Source organism: Cygnus olor, chromosome 29 (assembly GCF_009769625.2).
Source record: "Cygnus olor isolate bCygOlo1 chromosome 29, bCygOlo1.pri.v2, whole genome shotgun sequence".
Taxonomy (NCBI): Eukaryota; Metazoa; Chordata; class Aves; order Anseriformes; family Anatidae; genus Cygnus; species Cygnus olor.
In genome coordinates, this window is record NC_049197.1 from 273064 (window position 1) to 289880 (window position 16817).

General features: G+C 50.2%; 2 protein-coding genes across 4 annotated transcripts in view; one reads left to right on the forward strand and one right to left on the reverse strand.

The window, feature by feature from the left end:
* Positions 1-37: 37 nt before the first annotated feature.
* The window catches only part of LOC121061215 (keratin, type II cytoskeletal 80-like), a 46774-nt gene continuing 29994 nt past the window's right edge, over positions 38-16817 (forward strand). For all 3 annotated transcript variants that reach the window (XM_040539771.1, XM_040539769.1, XM_040539770.1), the window contains exon 1: positions 38-13516. In XM_040539771.1, coding sequence (XP_040395705.1) covers positions 13196-13516 — 321 coding nt within the window. In that variant the 5' untranslated portion in view covers positions 38-13195. The remainder of the gene's footprint in view (positions 13517-16817) is intronic.
* Positions 13516-16817, reverse strand: part of BCDIN3D (BCDIN3 domain containing RNA methyltransferase) — a 38962-nt gene continuing 35660 nt past the window's right edge. The window contains exon 8 of the transcript XR_005815002.1: positions 13516-14179. The gene's annotated coding sequence lies outside the window, so the exon portion shown is untranslated. The remainder of the gene's footprint in view (positions 14180-16817) is intronic.

Here is a 16817-nt window from a genome sequence, read left to right on the forward strand (position 1 = left end):
AGCTGAGTTTAATATCAACCAAAGCCAGCTGCAGCCTCGGACACCACACACACACACCATACTCTGCCAGCAGCGCCCAGCGAGTCTACTCTGCGCAGGAAAATGCGGTAGCAGGAGAGAGATGCTGCAGGCTGACCCTGGACACATTTTCATCGTCTCTCTCCTGCTAGCTCTAAAATAAAGGTGGTTTAAGTGGGTTGCACCCTGCGTGCGGAAATGCCCAACATGCCAGTCCAGACTCAAAAGGAGAGAGGATTTCTGCTTTAACTTCAGCGTTGCTATGCAGAAGCAGCAGAGACATTAAAAAAAACGGTTTTACAGGCTTTATGCATTTTTAATAGCCTTGACGGGATAGATCTCTTTGCTATCAGGTCATAAATCCTCCGGGAGATTTCAAAGGCTAGCCTGAATGTGTCACCCTTCAGATCTTCCTCTCATCAGGACAGTAAGATAGTGCTGGCTATATTTTCTGGCCACAGCCCATTCAAACTATGTACTTCCTTCTTTGCGGGGAGAATAGAAATTGAATGGAGATCCCAGCTTTGAAACAGAGAATTTCCTTTTCGTAAAGGGAAAGGGGGAGACTGAGCCCGACAGAGACATATGAGGCAAGATTCCTCCCTGCCCTGAAAGTTGGCTCAGCTTCCATCATCAAAAAAAAGATTCACTGAGCATAAAGCAAACTTCCATGTTACACATACCCAGCTATACTTGACCTGATAGCTGCTGCAGACCAGCTATGGTTCATTTCATCCGTATGCAGACAGCAACAAGGCAGAGGTCTCCAGCTATGTTACTTGGCTCAAGGTACTTCTGAGTTCACAGAGACAGGCTGCTTTCCTGCAACTCCTCTGGGTTGTCTTGAGAGGACGGGAATTGAATCTGAAAGTACCATTTAAGAGTTCTACAGTTAGGCAAGAACAACTCCCACCAAGGCAAATTCTAGCTGCTGGATTTTATCAGGCTGCTTTCCAGCCTCAACTCCCCTACATCAGCAGACAGGACTTTTGCACAACACGACATGCAAACCAGAAAGCAATCCAGCCAGGTAAAATACAACCCTGCTGTCAGATAACCTATCATAAAGGCAAAGCTGTTCCCAGCAGCCTCAACGGAAACACCCGTTCAGCAGTAAGAGAGCTGAACTTCACCCTGCTTTGTGCTATCAAGGGCCAGATCCATGAAAAGTCATTTTTTCTAATCATAATTACCACCGTGCAACACTACTGGTTTTAGGCGAGGATGAGTCTATCTTCCATTCGAAGTTCAAGCTCTCTGTTCTGTACCATTTGCAGCCCAGGCAGTGCACAAGTGAAGCAGGAAAGCCTCACGTACCACGCTTGTGTACGCTCCCCAGCTCCCAGCTCTGCAGCTAGCCCGTTTAGATCCCCCCTCCTTATCACAACCCAACTTGCAATGCGAACGTTACCCATTTAAATCCAGTTTCAAGCCAGGTTAAGTCAAAGCAGGATCCTGTGATCCTGGCTGTCACAGGCAGAGTTTCTTTGTGTTGCTGAGATGCCATGACAACACCGCATTCTTTCACAACCACAGGGACCAGTAAATGCTTCCAAGCCCATTCGAATGACCCCTGGGGATTCTGGTTGGGTAACACTGAAGACACTGTATGGACCGGTTAAACACCCTTTTGGGGAAGTGAATGCTTTGACACTGTGACTGTTCTGCTTGGTGTGACAACAAGCCAGCCCCTGCACACCCAAGCCAGGAACACCCTGTCGCTGTGCACCAGCGCTCACAAAGCTCACCAGAGTCACAAGTGACAAAACCCTCCGAAAATCCTTCGTTAAGCATACCGAGCTTAAAATTCCAGCCCTGAAAGGGGGCGTGGGGGGAATCAAATGTGGCCACATCCTACAGGAAGAGGAAGAAGTCTTTACAAATGAGTAAAATTGTTTTAAGAACACGTTATTATGCCGCTCAGTGTCTGTCTGTTGTTTCCTCACCCTCAGTCGATATCCGTGGGCTATCTCTTGCTGTGTGCTTAGATTGCAATGTTTGGTTTGAAAGCTTTCTGGAGCAGGGAGTGCCCTTAGGTTTTGTGTTTGCACAGTGCAGTCCTAGTTTGTGATTACTGCTCCAAAGTGCTTCAGCACTGAGTCATAAATTAGTTAGTGTCTTAACGACCAGCAGTGTTTTGGTGGTCTGATGACTGGGGTATCAGAAGAGAATGACAAGGCACTCATGGTGCCATCAGAGAACGACACTGTCAAGCTGTTATTCTTGATAACAACACCCAAATGCAATGCCAATAAAGCTGCCACGCTGAAGATCTCCCCCGCTGCAGTCACAGCTCCCCCTTTCAGGAGCTGGCTCCTAGAGTAGCATCAGTGATAAAAGTCTCCAGGTCATCAACAACTCATAGGAATATCGAGAGATTGCTCCAGAGGGAACTTGTTCTCTTACTGCCCCAACTGCAGGCACTGTATGTGATGTACAGATGCCCAGACACGAGTCATGTCAAGACAAGGTGCTTATTGAACCCGAAGGATTAGATTTGTACTTCCTGTGTCACTCAGGTGATAAAGCTCACTAACGCCACAGCTCATCCACCTGCTAGCTTGAAAGCAACTTTTCCAAAAGGCGACGGCTGGTGATTTGAAGGATTCATTTGTTACAGAGGCTGGTACCTTGGTACAGTTCATTACCCTGCAGCAGGAACCCTCCTGCTATAACTCAGTGCATTGTGCCTAATTTGAGGTTGTTTAATTGATGTCTTTAATTTTCTGCCACTGCCCACTTCCGAAGCACTGGAACAGCTCCCTTGAACCTGGTAGGATTTTCCTGTTAATGTTAAGTCACCACCCTCTTCGCCTTATGTTGGATAAAATGAATCCTCAGACTCTTCATAATCAAGTGGCTTTTCTGGACGCCTTGAACCACTCCTGTGGCCTCACTCTGCTCCAATGCCCTCAGCAAATCGCAGAGGTCATGCACTGGCACCATTCGCACTGCAAAGTCACGTCTCCATCAGAGCTGGAAGCTGCTGTGATGGGTCTCACCTGAACTACACAGCTACACCTCTCCTTCCTGCAACGACGCTGAGCAGTCTTAGTATTGAGGGGAGCACCACAGGACCCGCAGGAACAGCCGGAGGCTGCTTGCCCAGGGGGACAGAGCCAGCTCTGTGTTAACAACGAGGCTCCCAGCAAGCTCCTGCCCTGCCTCCAGGAGCTGCACCTCACCACCTCACCGTTCCTCCTCACCCTGCCTGGCTGGGAAGCCCTCGGCTCGGCCCCTCGCTGCTCCTGGAGCGCTGCCTGCTGCTGGCCACGTAATCCACTGCTGGGAAGCAGCTCCTCGAGCCCGGAACAGGCCGTGCCAGTCCTGCTACCTGAAACGCACAAAAGGCACCGGTCTAAACCCAGAGGTTTTTAGATAACGGCACAAAACCAGCTGCCAGCGGAGCTCCTTGCACCCCCAAAGGAGCTGCTGTCACTGGATCCTCCCTGCTTTATTTTCCACCTGCTCAGCACAGCAATGGGGCTCCCCGGCCCCCGGCTTGAGCCCCGTGTGCCTCCTGCCCCATTTGCACAAGGAGCGTTCACACCCTGTGCTGCGGCTGCTGCTATGGGAACTGCTGCCCGTTGCCACGAGCTCCTGGACAAACAAGCACACCCAGCCCATGCAGGCGGGCTGCACGGATCCTGCCTGGGAAGGCATCAGCAAAAGCTCTCCGTGCCTGACGCATGGGGGAGGCATTCAAGCTATGGACTTTCTCCCCTCTCCAGCCTCCTTTACATGCATTTAAAGCTGCTTTTTCCCTCTCCCCCAAATTACAAGATCTGATGATTACAAGAAATCATGAAGGAATAACTATAAATATAGCTATAATTATGTATAATCATAATTACATGGCTAATTTTTACATGAAAGTCAAGAGTCGCTCCTGCACCTAAAGCCTCAAGGAAAACAAACAAACAAACAAAAATATTGCAATTCTCAGAGCCAAGGTGAAACTGCCAGTCCCTGCCAATGCTGGGCTCTGCTTTTCTGGAAATGGTGTCTCTCAGAAGAGAACGGGAAAACCCAAGTTTTGTCCCCACAGAGTGACACACGACAACATTTTGAGCCTGGCCTGTTGCATCTGTTGGTCAGTTCCAGCTGCTAACAGCTGGTCCGATCTGAGCTCTGCAGGTACACACATGGCACAGAGCGGGCACGCTGGGGCAGAGCAGAATCCATCCACCTCAAGCCAGCAATACACGCTGACCAGCACAAAAATACAGGGTAATTACATAGTGGTCCTTCCTCCGGCCATACTTCTTCAGCCTCCAGCCAGCCGTCAGCTGTTTAACCCTTCCCATGGAGGCTGCACCTCGACCAGCACGTTGAGCCGCTGGAGAGGGACGTTTCTCCCTGCTATCCCTGCTTGCTACAGCCTGTGGCGATGAGATTGCACGTGGCGTGAGATCTTCCTGTGTTCCTGTTCAATTAACTCAATTGCAAACTAACAGATGCCGTTCAGAGCGGGTATCAGCAGCGCAGCGGTACTCTGCATTGCTACAGGAGGCTGTGGGCCTGATCCATGCCTCGGTTAAAGGATAACGCCATTGTAATCTGAGCAAAGCGAATGGAGCAGGGAAGGAGAGAAATGGTCTTGCACAGTCATCAGGAAGAAATGCTCTTATCAAAATTTTGCCTCATCTGACACAGCTTGGGCAGAGTCAGCGGCACAATGCCAGCTTACACCAAATGATGCTCCGTCTCCACAGTCAGGAAGGATTAAGGACCGACTTCTCCCAAAATACGAAGCTTCCAACATGACAGCCATCCTCAATCACCCTTGTTTGTACAGCCCTTGGCACAACCTAATTAGGGACAACAACTGGGTGTCTTAATAGCTACCACAATACAAATAACCATCTTCACCCCAGTGACTAGGCGGGAACAAAGCTGCTCTGCAGCCTCTGGCCCCAGTTACAAATTCCAAGATCTTTCGCAAAATCAAGCTGTCCAAACAGATCTGTTGCCTAATACAGGCTCCTAAGGAAGAAAAACAACAAAGAATAACATGGAGCTGTACGCAGTATTGAGAGATAAACTGTCCTGCAGACAGGAAGTCCGTGGGAGAGGCAGGAATAAAACCCATATTGCCTCCCTCCGCTCCCTGAGCACATAGCTACGCCTTAGCAGACAAGCGGTTGTCAATATTTATTTGAATCTTCGGCACGTTAGATTGCAAAAACTCCAGCAGATTTGGTGCACGCTGCTCTCCTGCTACAGAGGGTGGTTTGTACCACCAGAGGCAGCTTCTCCTGGCCGAGCACTGGGGCCATGCGCAGCAGGGACGTTTCCCGCGTGGACCTGCAGGCATTTTACGTGCTCAGTGCACAAAAATGGAAGTTGCAGCTCAGCCTGCGAACGCCCAAACGGTTTTGTGAAAGGCTGAGAAGCAGAAAAGAGTCACCAAAGGCAAGGGGGTAAAGCCAGGGAGGGGAAGGATCTCCCCATGGATGAGTCACAGCTGAAAAACAAAGGTAAATAACATTCAAATGATTAATTCGTTATGAGTATTTTATTACAGCTATAATCATGAAGATTAAATGATAACCTTTGCCTCCAGAGGGGCCATTTCGGCTCTCAGGGGGATGTAAGTGCTTTGTCCTAGGACCATAAAACAGAAAATCCCTTCCCCTGACTTGGGCTCCAGTACTTCCCAGCTGCCTGCTGCCACACTGGCCCCGTATTTTATCACGGTATTTATACCTTGACCAGCAGAACATCTGCCTCATGAAAACTTTCCAGCACTCACCTTTTAACCTAAATATAACAAACCTGATGACTTCCAAATGAAAGCCAAAGGAAGGTGCAAAGCCCCTTTTCCTCTAGTCCTTTCCCAGCTAAGGGCCTGGTATCAGGTTTCACAGTAAGAGCAAAGGGCAAGACTGCAGCCTTGGACCCGATGGGGAGCCAAGCCCTGGGTGCTGATGGCAGCAGAGGGTGTGGCAGGTCTGTGTCATGTATCGCCATAATCAATAAATTTTACATCTAATTATTATTGTCATCACTGAGTGATCTCACCCAAGTGAGCCTCTCCAGGTATGTGGGAGGGGAGGGATGATCAGCCCCAGCGCTGCGTGGAGCTGGGGCTACCCAGGGCCATGCCAGCTGCTCACAGAAACCTCCAGCACCCAGCCAGGCTCCTCCCGACACCCACCAGCAACCCCAAAACCACCCACCAGCCACCAGCTCAGCCTGTGGCAGGCTTCCACGTTATGCGAGGACAGCGAGGGAGGAGAGAGGTTTGGCAGAAGTGGGAGAAAAGGCAAAACAGCACTGCTTGTGCTAGGATTGGGAGCAGCTCTCCGCGATGCTGAGGATGCTTTGTTCCCACATACTGCAGGATGCACGGCCCTTTGCCTGCAGCGAGAGGGTTGAGCAGAGCTTTACCTGGTATAGAAAAGCTTTTTAAGGGCCATTCAAGGCAGGACTGAGCTCCCAGTTTACTGCATTCACCAGGCATGCACCAGGCATGAATCAGTCGCGTAGAATTTGACCCCAGGAATTAGAATCAGGGTGAATCAGATCAGGTACCAGATTTAACATGGATTACAGGCTTCCTCCTGGGCTTAGCACCAGCCTGATCCTGACACACACATGCACGTGCAGATGCATGGGGCCTTTGCACGTGCACACACAGCCCAGCCGTACCACACCGTAACTGCCCTCCAAAGCCAAGACGGAGCGAGAGAAGTGGGCGATTCCTCTCTCTGCCTCGAGGTGCTGACTTGGGCCCGTGCCTGCGCAGCATGCGTGGTACGAACCCGCTGAGCTACGCTACAGGGCACGCCATTTGGTGCCAAAGCTTCCCTTGCAGACATGTCGGGACAGCAAGCAGCTCCCGACCACATGCTGAGCTGCGAATAGGAAGGTCCGGGAGCTAACTGGCCCCAGAGGTAACACAGCACCAAAACCACGCACGCAGCAACTGCCCCTCTGCAGCCAAGCAAGCAGTGAGCAGGAGCTGCCGTGCCGTGCCCAGGGCCTCTGCCCGTGCCGAGGAGCGCTGGGTGGCATCACTTACAAAGCGTGCAGCGCAACAAAGCGCCCCGAGGAGAGCTGTGGAAAGGTGTGGGCATGGCTGGATGACTTCTTTGCCTTCATTCCAGAAAGGTGTTGGTGGCACAAGGTGGAAAGTAAGGGAGACTGAGATGCAGTTAATGTAAGCAGCTGGAAAAAAAAAGTAAAAGAGATCTTTTGCCTGATGGTTTGGGCACATGGCCTCTGAAAAGAGCAGGCACAAAGCAGGTGCAAGTGAGGGGCATAGAGGCACTGGAGAAGGCAGCTTAAGCAGCTCCCACATCTCCTTGTTCCCAGCCTGTGCTACCACAGCTGCCTCATCAAGCAGTGACACCGTCCCCTTCTTTTCCCACTCTCATCATGCCTTGATCCCAGCCCATGGCTCCCACCTGAGGACACAAGTAGCAGGAGCCCCAGTCGTCGCAGAGAGACAAGATACCCCCAAAGACACCTTGCCTTGTGTGCCCTCATCAGGGTTTTTTGGCTTCCTTTAAATTTCTGCAGTACTGATTTTATGAGAGGAGATGCTGCACGCTGGGATTGCTCTGATCAGAGCCAACTATCCCCACCTCGGGGCAAAATTACAGGTTTCTGCAATTCCCAAGGCAGATGCCCACCTACCAACTATCACCTTGGTGTCTTAGGTCTTCTCTCTCTCCACAGAAAGATCCCAGCGTGTTTTAGCCTTGCAACCTGCATGTTGCAAAACAGGTACATGGCTTCATAAATATCCATGCAACCTCATTAAGAGCTAAAGGCTCGCAGTACCCACTGAAACACAATGCATCATTATTTATGCTGCAAACCATGTGAGAATGACACACAATGCAGAAACAAAATGCCTAATTAAAAGTGACACAAGAGCACAGAGCCAGATTGTAATCAGAGTGGTGGATACTGGGTGCTGTCTAAAGGAATGAAGTCATTTGCCCAAGTGTGGATTGAGAAACACGAAGCAGTAAATCCTCACACTGTCTCGTTTATGCCTTTTTTACAAGCAGGGACAAGGAGAAAGGAGAAGCCATTTGCCAAAGTAACAGGTCAGGTTATTAGAAAGGAGCCAGGCAACCTCCAGGCTCCTGACAGAGCTCTGAAGAGTGGGCTCAAAGAGCCCACTGGTTGGCACTGGGACCAGTGACGATGGACAGCTGAGGACACGTGGAGATTCACAGATTCTGGAACAGTCTTCAGCAGACTGAAAAAGCAGCGGTTTCTGAGATGAAACCACATCCCTTTATTCTGGAGATGACAGGATGCTGTTGCCCAGGGGAGAGCCCTAGGCACGGACAGTATCACCCAGCCACTCTGCACGGTGGGAAGGGAAGAGGCTGCAGCATCGGAGCAGAAACGAGTGATGTCACCACCACTTAATTAGCCCGACTTTTTTTTTTTTCCTTCTTCTTTCAAAACTTGACATTTCCTGGAAACTACGTGAGCAAAAGTGCAGCAGATGGGTTGGAAACCTGAGTGCAAAGCAGATGTGGGCACGTCCTGTCCTGCCTTCCAAGCCCTTCTATAAATTCTTTGCAAGTGACGTCTGTTTTGGGGAAGTGATTTAGATGGCAGTTAGAGCTACTCAATGTTGCACCCAGAAATCAGAGAGGAGGGAAGGGGGCAGCAAGCTGGAAGGAGGAAGGGGATGTGCATGGGTTTGGGCAAGCACATAAAGGAATGAAAGGAGGAGGAAAGAATGAAAATGTGACACCAGAAGTTTGGATGGGCACGGAAAGAAAAGAGAGGGGAAGAGCAAGGATGAAGCGGAGCTGGGGAAAGCTGGAGAACGATCCCCAGCCAGCCCCCCGAGCAGCATCCCCGAAGCCCCACAGCCTGGGTGCAGCTCTCTGCCCAGCCACGCTGTCCCCATTCAGCATGGGTAAGGCAGCTGCAGCGCTTCCCTCAGTGCCCATCACCGTCCCCCCAGGGCTAGGCAGCAGCAGACAAGGAAAGCAATGGCAAACCACACGTGGGCCCAAATTAACACGCAGCCGTGTGGTCACTGGCATGTCCCCAGCTCTCCTGCCACAGCACTGCTCTGGCCGTGCCTTCAGCCCAGCCCGGCACCTTCCCTTCTCCACCAGGCACCGCAGAGCTGGGCTGAGAAACAGCTGAACTAAGGCATCCCTGCGATCAAAGCCCCTCGCCACAAAGCCAGCTCTGCTGGCCTGCAGCCCCACGGCTGTCTCCAGAACCTATCTCCAGCCTACGAGCAGGTAAATGCCTTTGCTGTCGCAGGATGAGAGCCAGCGGCCAAATTTAACAAAAGCAATCAGGGACCTTCTTCTATGTTTTTTTGTTTGTTTGGTTGGTTTGGTTTGGTTTTAAACCTGAAGCTTTGGGGACCAAACTTGGCTCTCTGGAACTGGGAACCTGCAGCTGCTCTGCCTTGTCCTACCTGTGGCCACGGTATCAGCCATTCCCCTGCGATGTGTCATTTGCCTCAATACAGACAGCTCCCACTCCAGATGCTCCTCGCGTGCCTGACAAGGCTTAAACAAGTCCTGCTGACCTACTCATTACCTCCGTGGCTCTCTGCACCCCTTGGCCCTGTCTCTGTCTTGCTTAACCTTAATCATTCTGATTCCTTGGGGCAAATGCTGATTCGCCATTCATGCTTCATATGTTACCCATACTTAATAAACAGCAATTACTTATGGAATCTTGATATATAAATTATTTCACTAAGCATACATATATTGAGCCAATAACCCTACAAGGTGCTTTTCCAGATGGCTGGGATAAATCTCCATGTACCAAGGGAAAGGTGACAGGACTCTAGGTTTGTCTGCACAGAGAGCACCCACAAGTGACCCCATGGTGGTTTCAGCTGCCCCGTGCCCACCCCCAGACCTCAACCTACCGAACAACCACACTGCAAGCTCGAAGCAATGCGTTGCCTTGCTGCAGACATCTCCAAAATGGGAGACCCTCAGATGACGCAACGTCTTTGGGTGGTAGCTCCTTCATCTGAATGGATCAGGATCAAGCCAGACCAGGCTGCACAGACACGGGCAGTGACACCACGGGAGAAGGACACAGCAGTTGGCTGGAGGTGGTTGAACCCTTTATCATATTCTCCACCTCATCTTCATCACATCTCCACCTCTCCTATTCACAGAATGGTTGAGGTTGGAAGGGACCTCTGAAGATCATCCAGTCCAACCCCCTTGCTTCACATCCTTTTTCAGCTTGTTTTGCCGGGCAGTCAACATGGCTGGCACCAAATCTCAAAGCCAGATTTTGGAGAACAGCCATTTCCAAACTGAACCAAATACCTGGCTGAGGAGGAGCATCGAGAACATCAGCAGGAAGAGAAAAACACCCTGACTCAGCACTGCCTCTCCCACAGGGCAGGGAAGACAGCAAGGGAGAGAAACACGCAGAGAGGCTTTGGCTGCACACCATGTGAAGCAGCCCTCCCTTCTCCATCCCAGGAACAGGGTCACAGGCTTCCGCATTTAAGTGCGCCTAAAAGACCAAAGAGCAGTATCAATCTCAGGATCAGGATTGGGCTGTTGTAGCACTGCCGAGGAGTAATGCCCTTAACTAGACTGAATCAGGGTTCCCTAGGACCTAGCGCCAGCAGCAGCACTGTCTTCCCATAAAGGGACAAGCTTGGGTCCCCATCTCACCCCACTGCCTAGCAGGTGGGAGCACAGGAGCTTCAGCTTGGTGCCTAGAAAGGAGAGGTTAGAAGGCAAGTTAATCCTCTCTTTGCAAGCTCTTCCCACATATCCTCGCATCACCTGCCAGCAGAGATGACCACTTGCAAACACTTTCCTTAGAGGGTTATGGCAAATTTTACCCGTCCTGGAAGGAGGCAGAGCTTTGAAAAACCTTGCTCATCTCAGGGTAGAGAGGCCCCGTTGCTACTACTGGAAAATAGCTTTCCTTCCTGCCTTTCCCAAGCATGAAAGTGAGCTTTAATCCTAAGTCATCTTCCTCCAGCATCTTTCTGTGGCAGAATGATCCTACCTCCCTCTCCAGCACCTGAGCAGCACCTAGCAGAGAGGACATGGGATATGGTACATGACCCTATACAGGAACCAGGACTCCAAAACCAGAATGTTACAACTAGATCTGGACAAAAGTTCATTATTGTTTTAAGCCCTGACATTCTGCACTGCGCGATGCCATTTCAGCCAGACTGGATGATCTTACAGGCTGGAGCCAGCGTTAGAAGTTTCATTTCAAGAAAGAGATAACAGGGAAACAAAGGATCGATACTTGCAGGAGAAAGGAGTAGGGACTGATGCTCAGGGAGATGTGGTTGCCAACGCAGTGACCAGCAGCGCTTTCTCTGCAGCAGCACTCCCTGGGATATTGCAAAACACCATCGTGCTAGTACCCAGCCTAGCTCCGTGCAGAATACAGCTCCCAGCTGCTATTAAATTGAACTAGCTTAATTTCACCTCTATCTCCTTCCCTTGGAGGGATCATTCCTAGGGAGCCATCACAACTGCCCTCAGTACAAGATGAAGCAAAAAACCTGCCACGTGGCCCCGTGACCTGATGCTAATCAGCAACACTGATGTGCCTGCAACCGCAAAGCCACAAACGAGCAGCCCACGATGAGATAATCTCACCTCACCTTGCGAGAGCCATGAGCTTTGTCATCTCTCAACCATATATTTTGTTTTAATCCTCAAAATAAAGCATCGGGATTAAGGTGGAAAATTTGACATGGATCCATTCAGTGAGGGACTCGGTATTCAAATGGATTATCACAGGAAACACGTGAGGCGAGATGGACGTGCCGCTGGGAAAGCACACTGTTCTTGGCAAAACACTGAAACTACGCTTGAAGAAAAGGATAACCCTACCAGAATGGGTCAGCTTCCCTGTGAAGCCTTTCTAAAGCCAAAAACTCCTACTATCATCAGACACGTTTCTTGTTGAAGCAGGTCTGCGACAGACCCAAGCTTTCTCCCACTTCATTCGGCAGGGAAATTCCCAGCTTGCCTTCCAACGCGGGGCAGAAGCAGCCCGTAAAACAGCAGCTTTCCCACAAAATGGAAATTGCAGATTTTGGGCAGAGAAGACCATCCCCTTTCCTGAGAACACTGCAATGCTAATAAAGCAAAGGAGGCAGAAGTGGGTGTTCTCCTGTCCTGCTTTTTCACATGAGAAACTGAGTTAAAGCAGGAAAATGCTTTCAAGAGAGCCGTGTCCAACGTTGGTTTATACCTAGGTCCAAACAAGTATTTAAGGGCGTGCCACCTCAGCAGGCTAGAATTTATTAAAAGAGTGGTTTTTGGTGTCTCCAAAGTTAGCTTTTACACAGCTTTCAGGGAGGGGGAACGCAGGTGTCAAAGATGGACATGGGCACTTTTAAGATCCAGCTTGGTGTCTAGAGGTTTTGAAGGCCCCTGTTGCTGCCAAGGCAGATGACCAAATGACCTCAAGGACTCTTGGCCCACACACCTGGGGTCTCCAGACCAGACCTATCATCCCTAAAACACTCAGACCATCAGAAGCTTGTGTGATGCACCTGCATGGTCAACAGAAGACCATGAGCAAGTCTAATTATGACGAGTTTGAGACACGTTTCCAAACTCCTGCCCTTAGCAAATTCTGACTCCTTCTTTATGATTTCCTCAGCCAAACACTCCCCACTCCCAAAAAAATCACCATCCCTTTGGCTGGAGACCAGCCATGGGCTGAACCCGGGCTCCGTGAGCCAAGCACGACGGCAGCAGCCAGGCTCAGAGCCGTCCTCCCCGAGCCTGCAGCAGCCCAGCTCCTTTGACTGCTTTCTTCACCATTTAAGGATGAGGAAAGCAGCCGCTTGGGGCCCGGCGAATTACCTGTGAGTGATTTGTTTTTGCTGTGAGTGCCTATGCCCTCACCACACAAACAAGCTCCTGAAGAAAGGAGGGTACAGAGAGAGGAGGAAAAAAAAAAGAGAAGCCAACAGGTTGATCTGGATTACATCAACGGTTACACCCTCCTCCGTTTAATGAACATAGGAGAACAGGTGCTTGTAATTTATTAGCCAACCCACGAGCTGAGGAGACAGGAATTAGCCGACCAAGCTCCTCAGCGTGCCACTACTCTCCTTCCCTTTGAGGCAGCAGCAGCAAGAAAACTTCATCTTTTTTTTTTTTTCCCTTCCCTCCTTTCTCCTCCCCTAGAGCTGCAGAGCCACAAGCTGAGCATGACTAACCCTTGCAAAGCCTTCACTAGTGGCTCCCTCTCCTCCTGGGAGGTGTCAGGGAAGATGAGCAGAGGAAAAGCAGCCAGCACGTCCCCAGATCGCCTGGGCCGCTGCAGCCCCAACGGCGTGGCCAGCAATGGCTACAGCTCCCTCAGCCTCCACGGAGATGGCGGATACCAGTGCTCCTCTTACTTCTCCATCGACGGGAGGCTCCTGGCTCCCGTGCACCTTGATATCGACACTGACTTCCAAGCCATGCGGCAGCAGGAGACAGAGGACATCAAGTTGCTCAACAACCAGTTTGTGACCCTAATCGAGAAGGTAAGGTGAGCTGCTGAGGACCACGGTGCGGTGTGGGGATGAGGATGGTGGTGGGGAAGCAAACACTAACCAGTCTGGCAGGGGACTTCTGGAGGCCTTCAGCTAGCCACTGCCAGGCTCTGAATATCAGGCTAATTACCCAATTAGTTATTTCTTCGGTGCTATCTCTTTTAACAAGGGCTAGCATCATCTCTAGGTAAAGCTGGCCCACATCTGTGGTCAGCAGCATCGGGCAGCCTGTGTATCTCCTTTGCTGTGCCTGTCACCCCCCTGGGCCCCTGGGGAGGCCGCGCAGCTCCACCATCGGGGACCTGGCCCTCCCTGAGCACAGGCAGGGCAGCGGAGGCACGGCGCCGGACGGAGCAGGCCTTGGCTCCCATAGTGGACAGACAGCCGCAAGCAGTGACGCTGACTAAGGTGGCTGCTCAAATTCTTCTCTGGCTGCTGAAAGACAGCTGGAAATTCATCCCCGTAGGTGCACAGTGGGCAAGGGAGACCCCCCCCCCCAACACCTCCCTCCTCTGTGGTTTTTACCGTGAGGGGTTGCACACTCAGCCAAGAAAGTGTCGCTTTCATCTCTTAAGATCCATGAGAAGGCAGAAGATTTTCTCAAAGGAAAACAACTCATCCAGCCGAGGCAGGTTTCTGCAAAGCCCTGGTGCTCTGTAAACAGATGGTAATCTCCTAGGAGGATTGCTTCACTGCAGTCTACAATACAGGCTCTCAATGCCAAGCTACTACAGCTTGGGATTTTATTTATTTATTATTATTTTCTTTAAGTCTACCTCGAAGAGGACCTGAGTTCACACTGGGAAGGAGAAGGGCGGGGGGGGGACCATCTCCCGTAGCATCTATCCCAACTGAATAGTTGTGTACCCACCACACCTACATGTGCAAACAGGAGGGTGGTGGTGCCAAGGGGCTGACCCTGCATGGAGGAGCAAGGCAGCCTCTGCATCTGTGCTTTTCTAAGCACTGATTTTGGCAATGCGAAGCTAGAAAACAACTGCTTTGGAAATTACCTGGATAGGTTTTGTTGCATGTGCAGCTGGCCTGGTCCTCTGACTATCCAGAAGAAGAGGGATGTGCGCATATACATCCAGCCCTGCTCAGAAACCAGACCTCAGGAGAAAGGATGGGAGTAGGGGAGATGGGGCAAGACCACACAGTGACAATACGTACCTAAGCCAGACCACAGGCACCAGCTTGTTCCGTGCAAACAGAGATGGAAGAAGTGACAGAGGCTCCAGATTTCACGATAAGCCCAACCTGGTGGCCTGCCGATAAGCATGGGCCTGATGGACAGAAGATACAAATGCTCCACCTTAGTTAGGTGGCTTTGTCTTCAGCACTTGCAGCTTCTGCATTTAGCTTTGAAGGCTGCAGCTTCAAGTGGCACGTAAGTGGTAAACTTCAACCATCTGCCTCAGGCTCTCATTCCAGAAGAAAGTAATGACACTTCCTTGTCACAGAGAACTTGTCTTTTTAATCGGGAATTCAGATGGTCTCAAGCCTGAGCAGCTAATTCCTCAGATAATTGACAACAATAACTTCAGGAGCTTGCTGCTGATGGGTTTCCAGCAGGCTGTTCCAGATCTGCTAGTATTTCCTTTCCATTTGATCCAGGTATGTCCAGGCGAAAGACAAGGAATAGCCGAGGAACAAAGTCCATATTTGAGGCCCTGCCTTTACCCTGAGCAGCTCAGATGCAGAGACCTCCAAGGACTATGCTTTGGTCACTTCTGCGCACAGTCATGGTCTTCCAGGAAACGAGGCCAGATTTGGGTGATTATTCTGCTGCAAAGCTCACGTTAAAAGACTTTGCAGGAAAGGATGTTACATGAGAAGTCAAGATGAAAGCAGTTCAGCCCAGCGGATGTGTATGGTTTGAGAACAGGAAAGAAATTGAAAAGTTAAGGGGGAAAAAGAGCAACAAACCATTAGGAGCAAGGTCAGGAACTGAGACTTGATTTGAGGGTCAGAGATAGATGTAGAACAGCAACCAATGCAACTATTCACTATTCTAGTAGCAAATGGGGAAGCTGCCTTAAAATGAGAAGTTGTTCTCTACAGCCAATCCCGCAGCTTGATCCCGGCCCTGCTGACCACAGTCTTACTGAGGGATGCCCTACTGCAATCCCTAAGATGCCTCAGATGGAGAGAACAAATGGCCCAATTGTCAACAGGTAGCCCTGGAGGCCACTTCCTCATGCCACCTGCAATGCCCCTTTCTGGCTCCGCCACAGCATCACCCTGAAGGTACACAGCCTCGCGCATGCACACAATGTGACACTGTTTTGAGCCAGGACAGAGCAGACAGTCACCAGACTGGACTACCGGCTTGATGTCTACAGACATGTACTATGTTATCAGGAAAAAAGGATTAGGTCTCTAACAGCGAGACCTGGCAGATCTTAAAGCTCCTACCCCTTCTGCTAATAACAGACTGCAAACATCTGAGAACTGCTTTGCTTGGCTACACTATGCTCCCACTTCTCTCTGTTCAGATAAGCAGCTCTTTGGGAAAGATGCTGCCTCTCACCATGTGCATCTGTGAAGTGCTCAGCAGCAGGGAACTCTGTCTCTTCAATTCATTGATGCTGCTTGTGGCCACAAAAACTTACACAGCCTCCTGCACTCCACTGCTCTCTCATTGCACAAGACATCGCTGAAGCTGTACCTTCTTTGTAGCGCAGATGCACTTATATCAGCATTGCATCATCTCCATGACAGAAGGTTTTTGGAGGCAACTGACAGCTCAGAAATCACCAGCCAAAATGCAACTGAAGGAGTTTGGTTTTGTTCACAGAGCAATGAGACAGAAGTAACAATTAAATAATTAATTAAAGTTAGTCAAGAGCTTTGAAGATGACAACTGTTGAACACTGAGCATTACTGTCCAGATTGTGAGTATTAGGAAAGACGAGTGCCAGATTGGAATAGTGGGTGGATGAGAATGCAATGTATCCTCTCTCAAGCAGACAGGCACACAGAGACCTCACATGGAGCCTAATTATTTCACTTACCCTCTAGAGTTCCCATAGTTCTTGTCTGTGCTGCTTTGCTTTGCAATACAACCCAGGACTCTGATTCACCGCTCAGGCTTTGCCATGGTGTAATCCTACAGATTTGAAAGGCGTTATCTTTCCTGATGTTTTGAATTTGTGCCACTCTGAGGTAGTAAAATCAGAATTCCACTACATCTGTGCATGATCAGTAGTGGATTTTCAGATTTTACTTCAATATGTTTGGAGGTAAAGGGGACTGGCACTGAACAGTTGTTATTTTTCAATGACTTAAT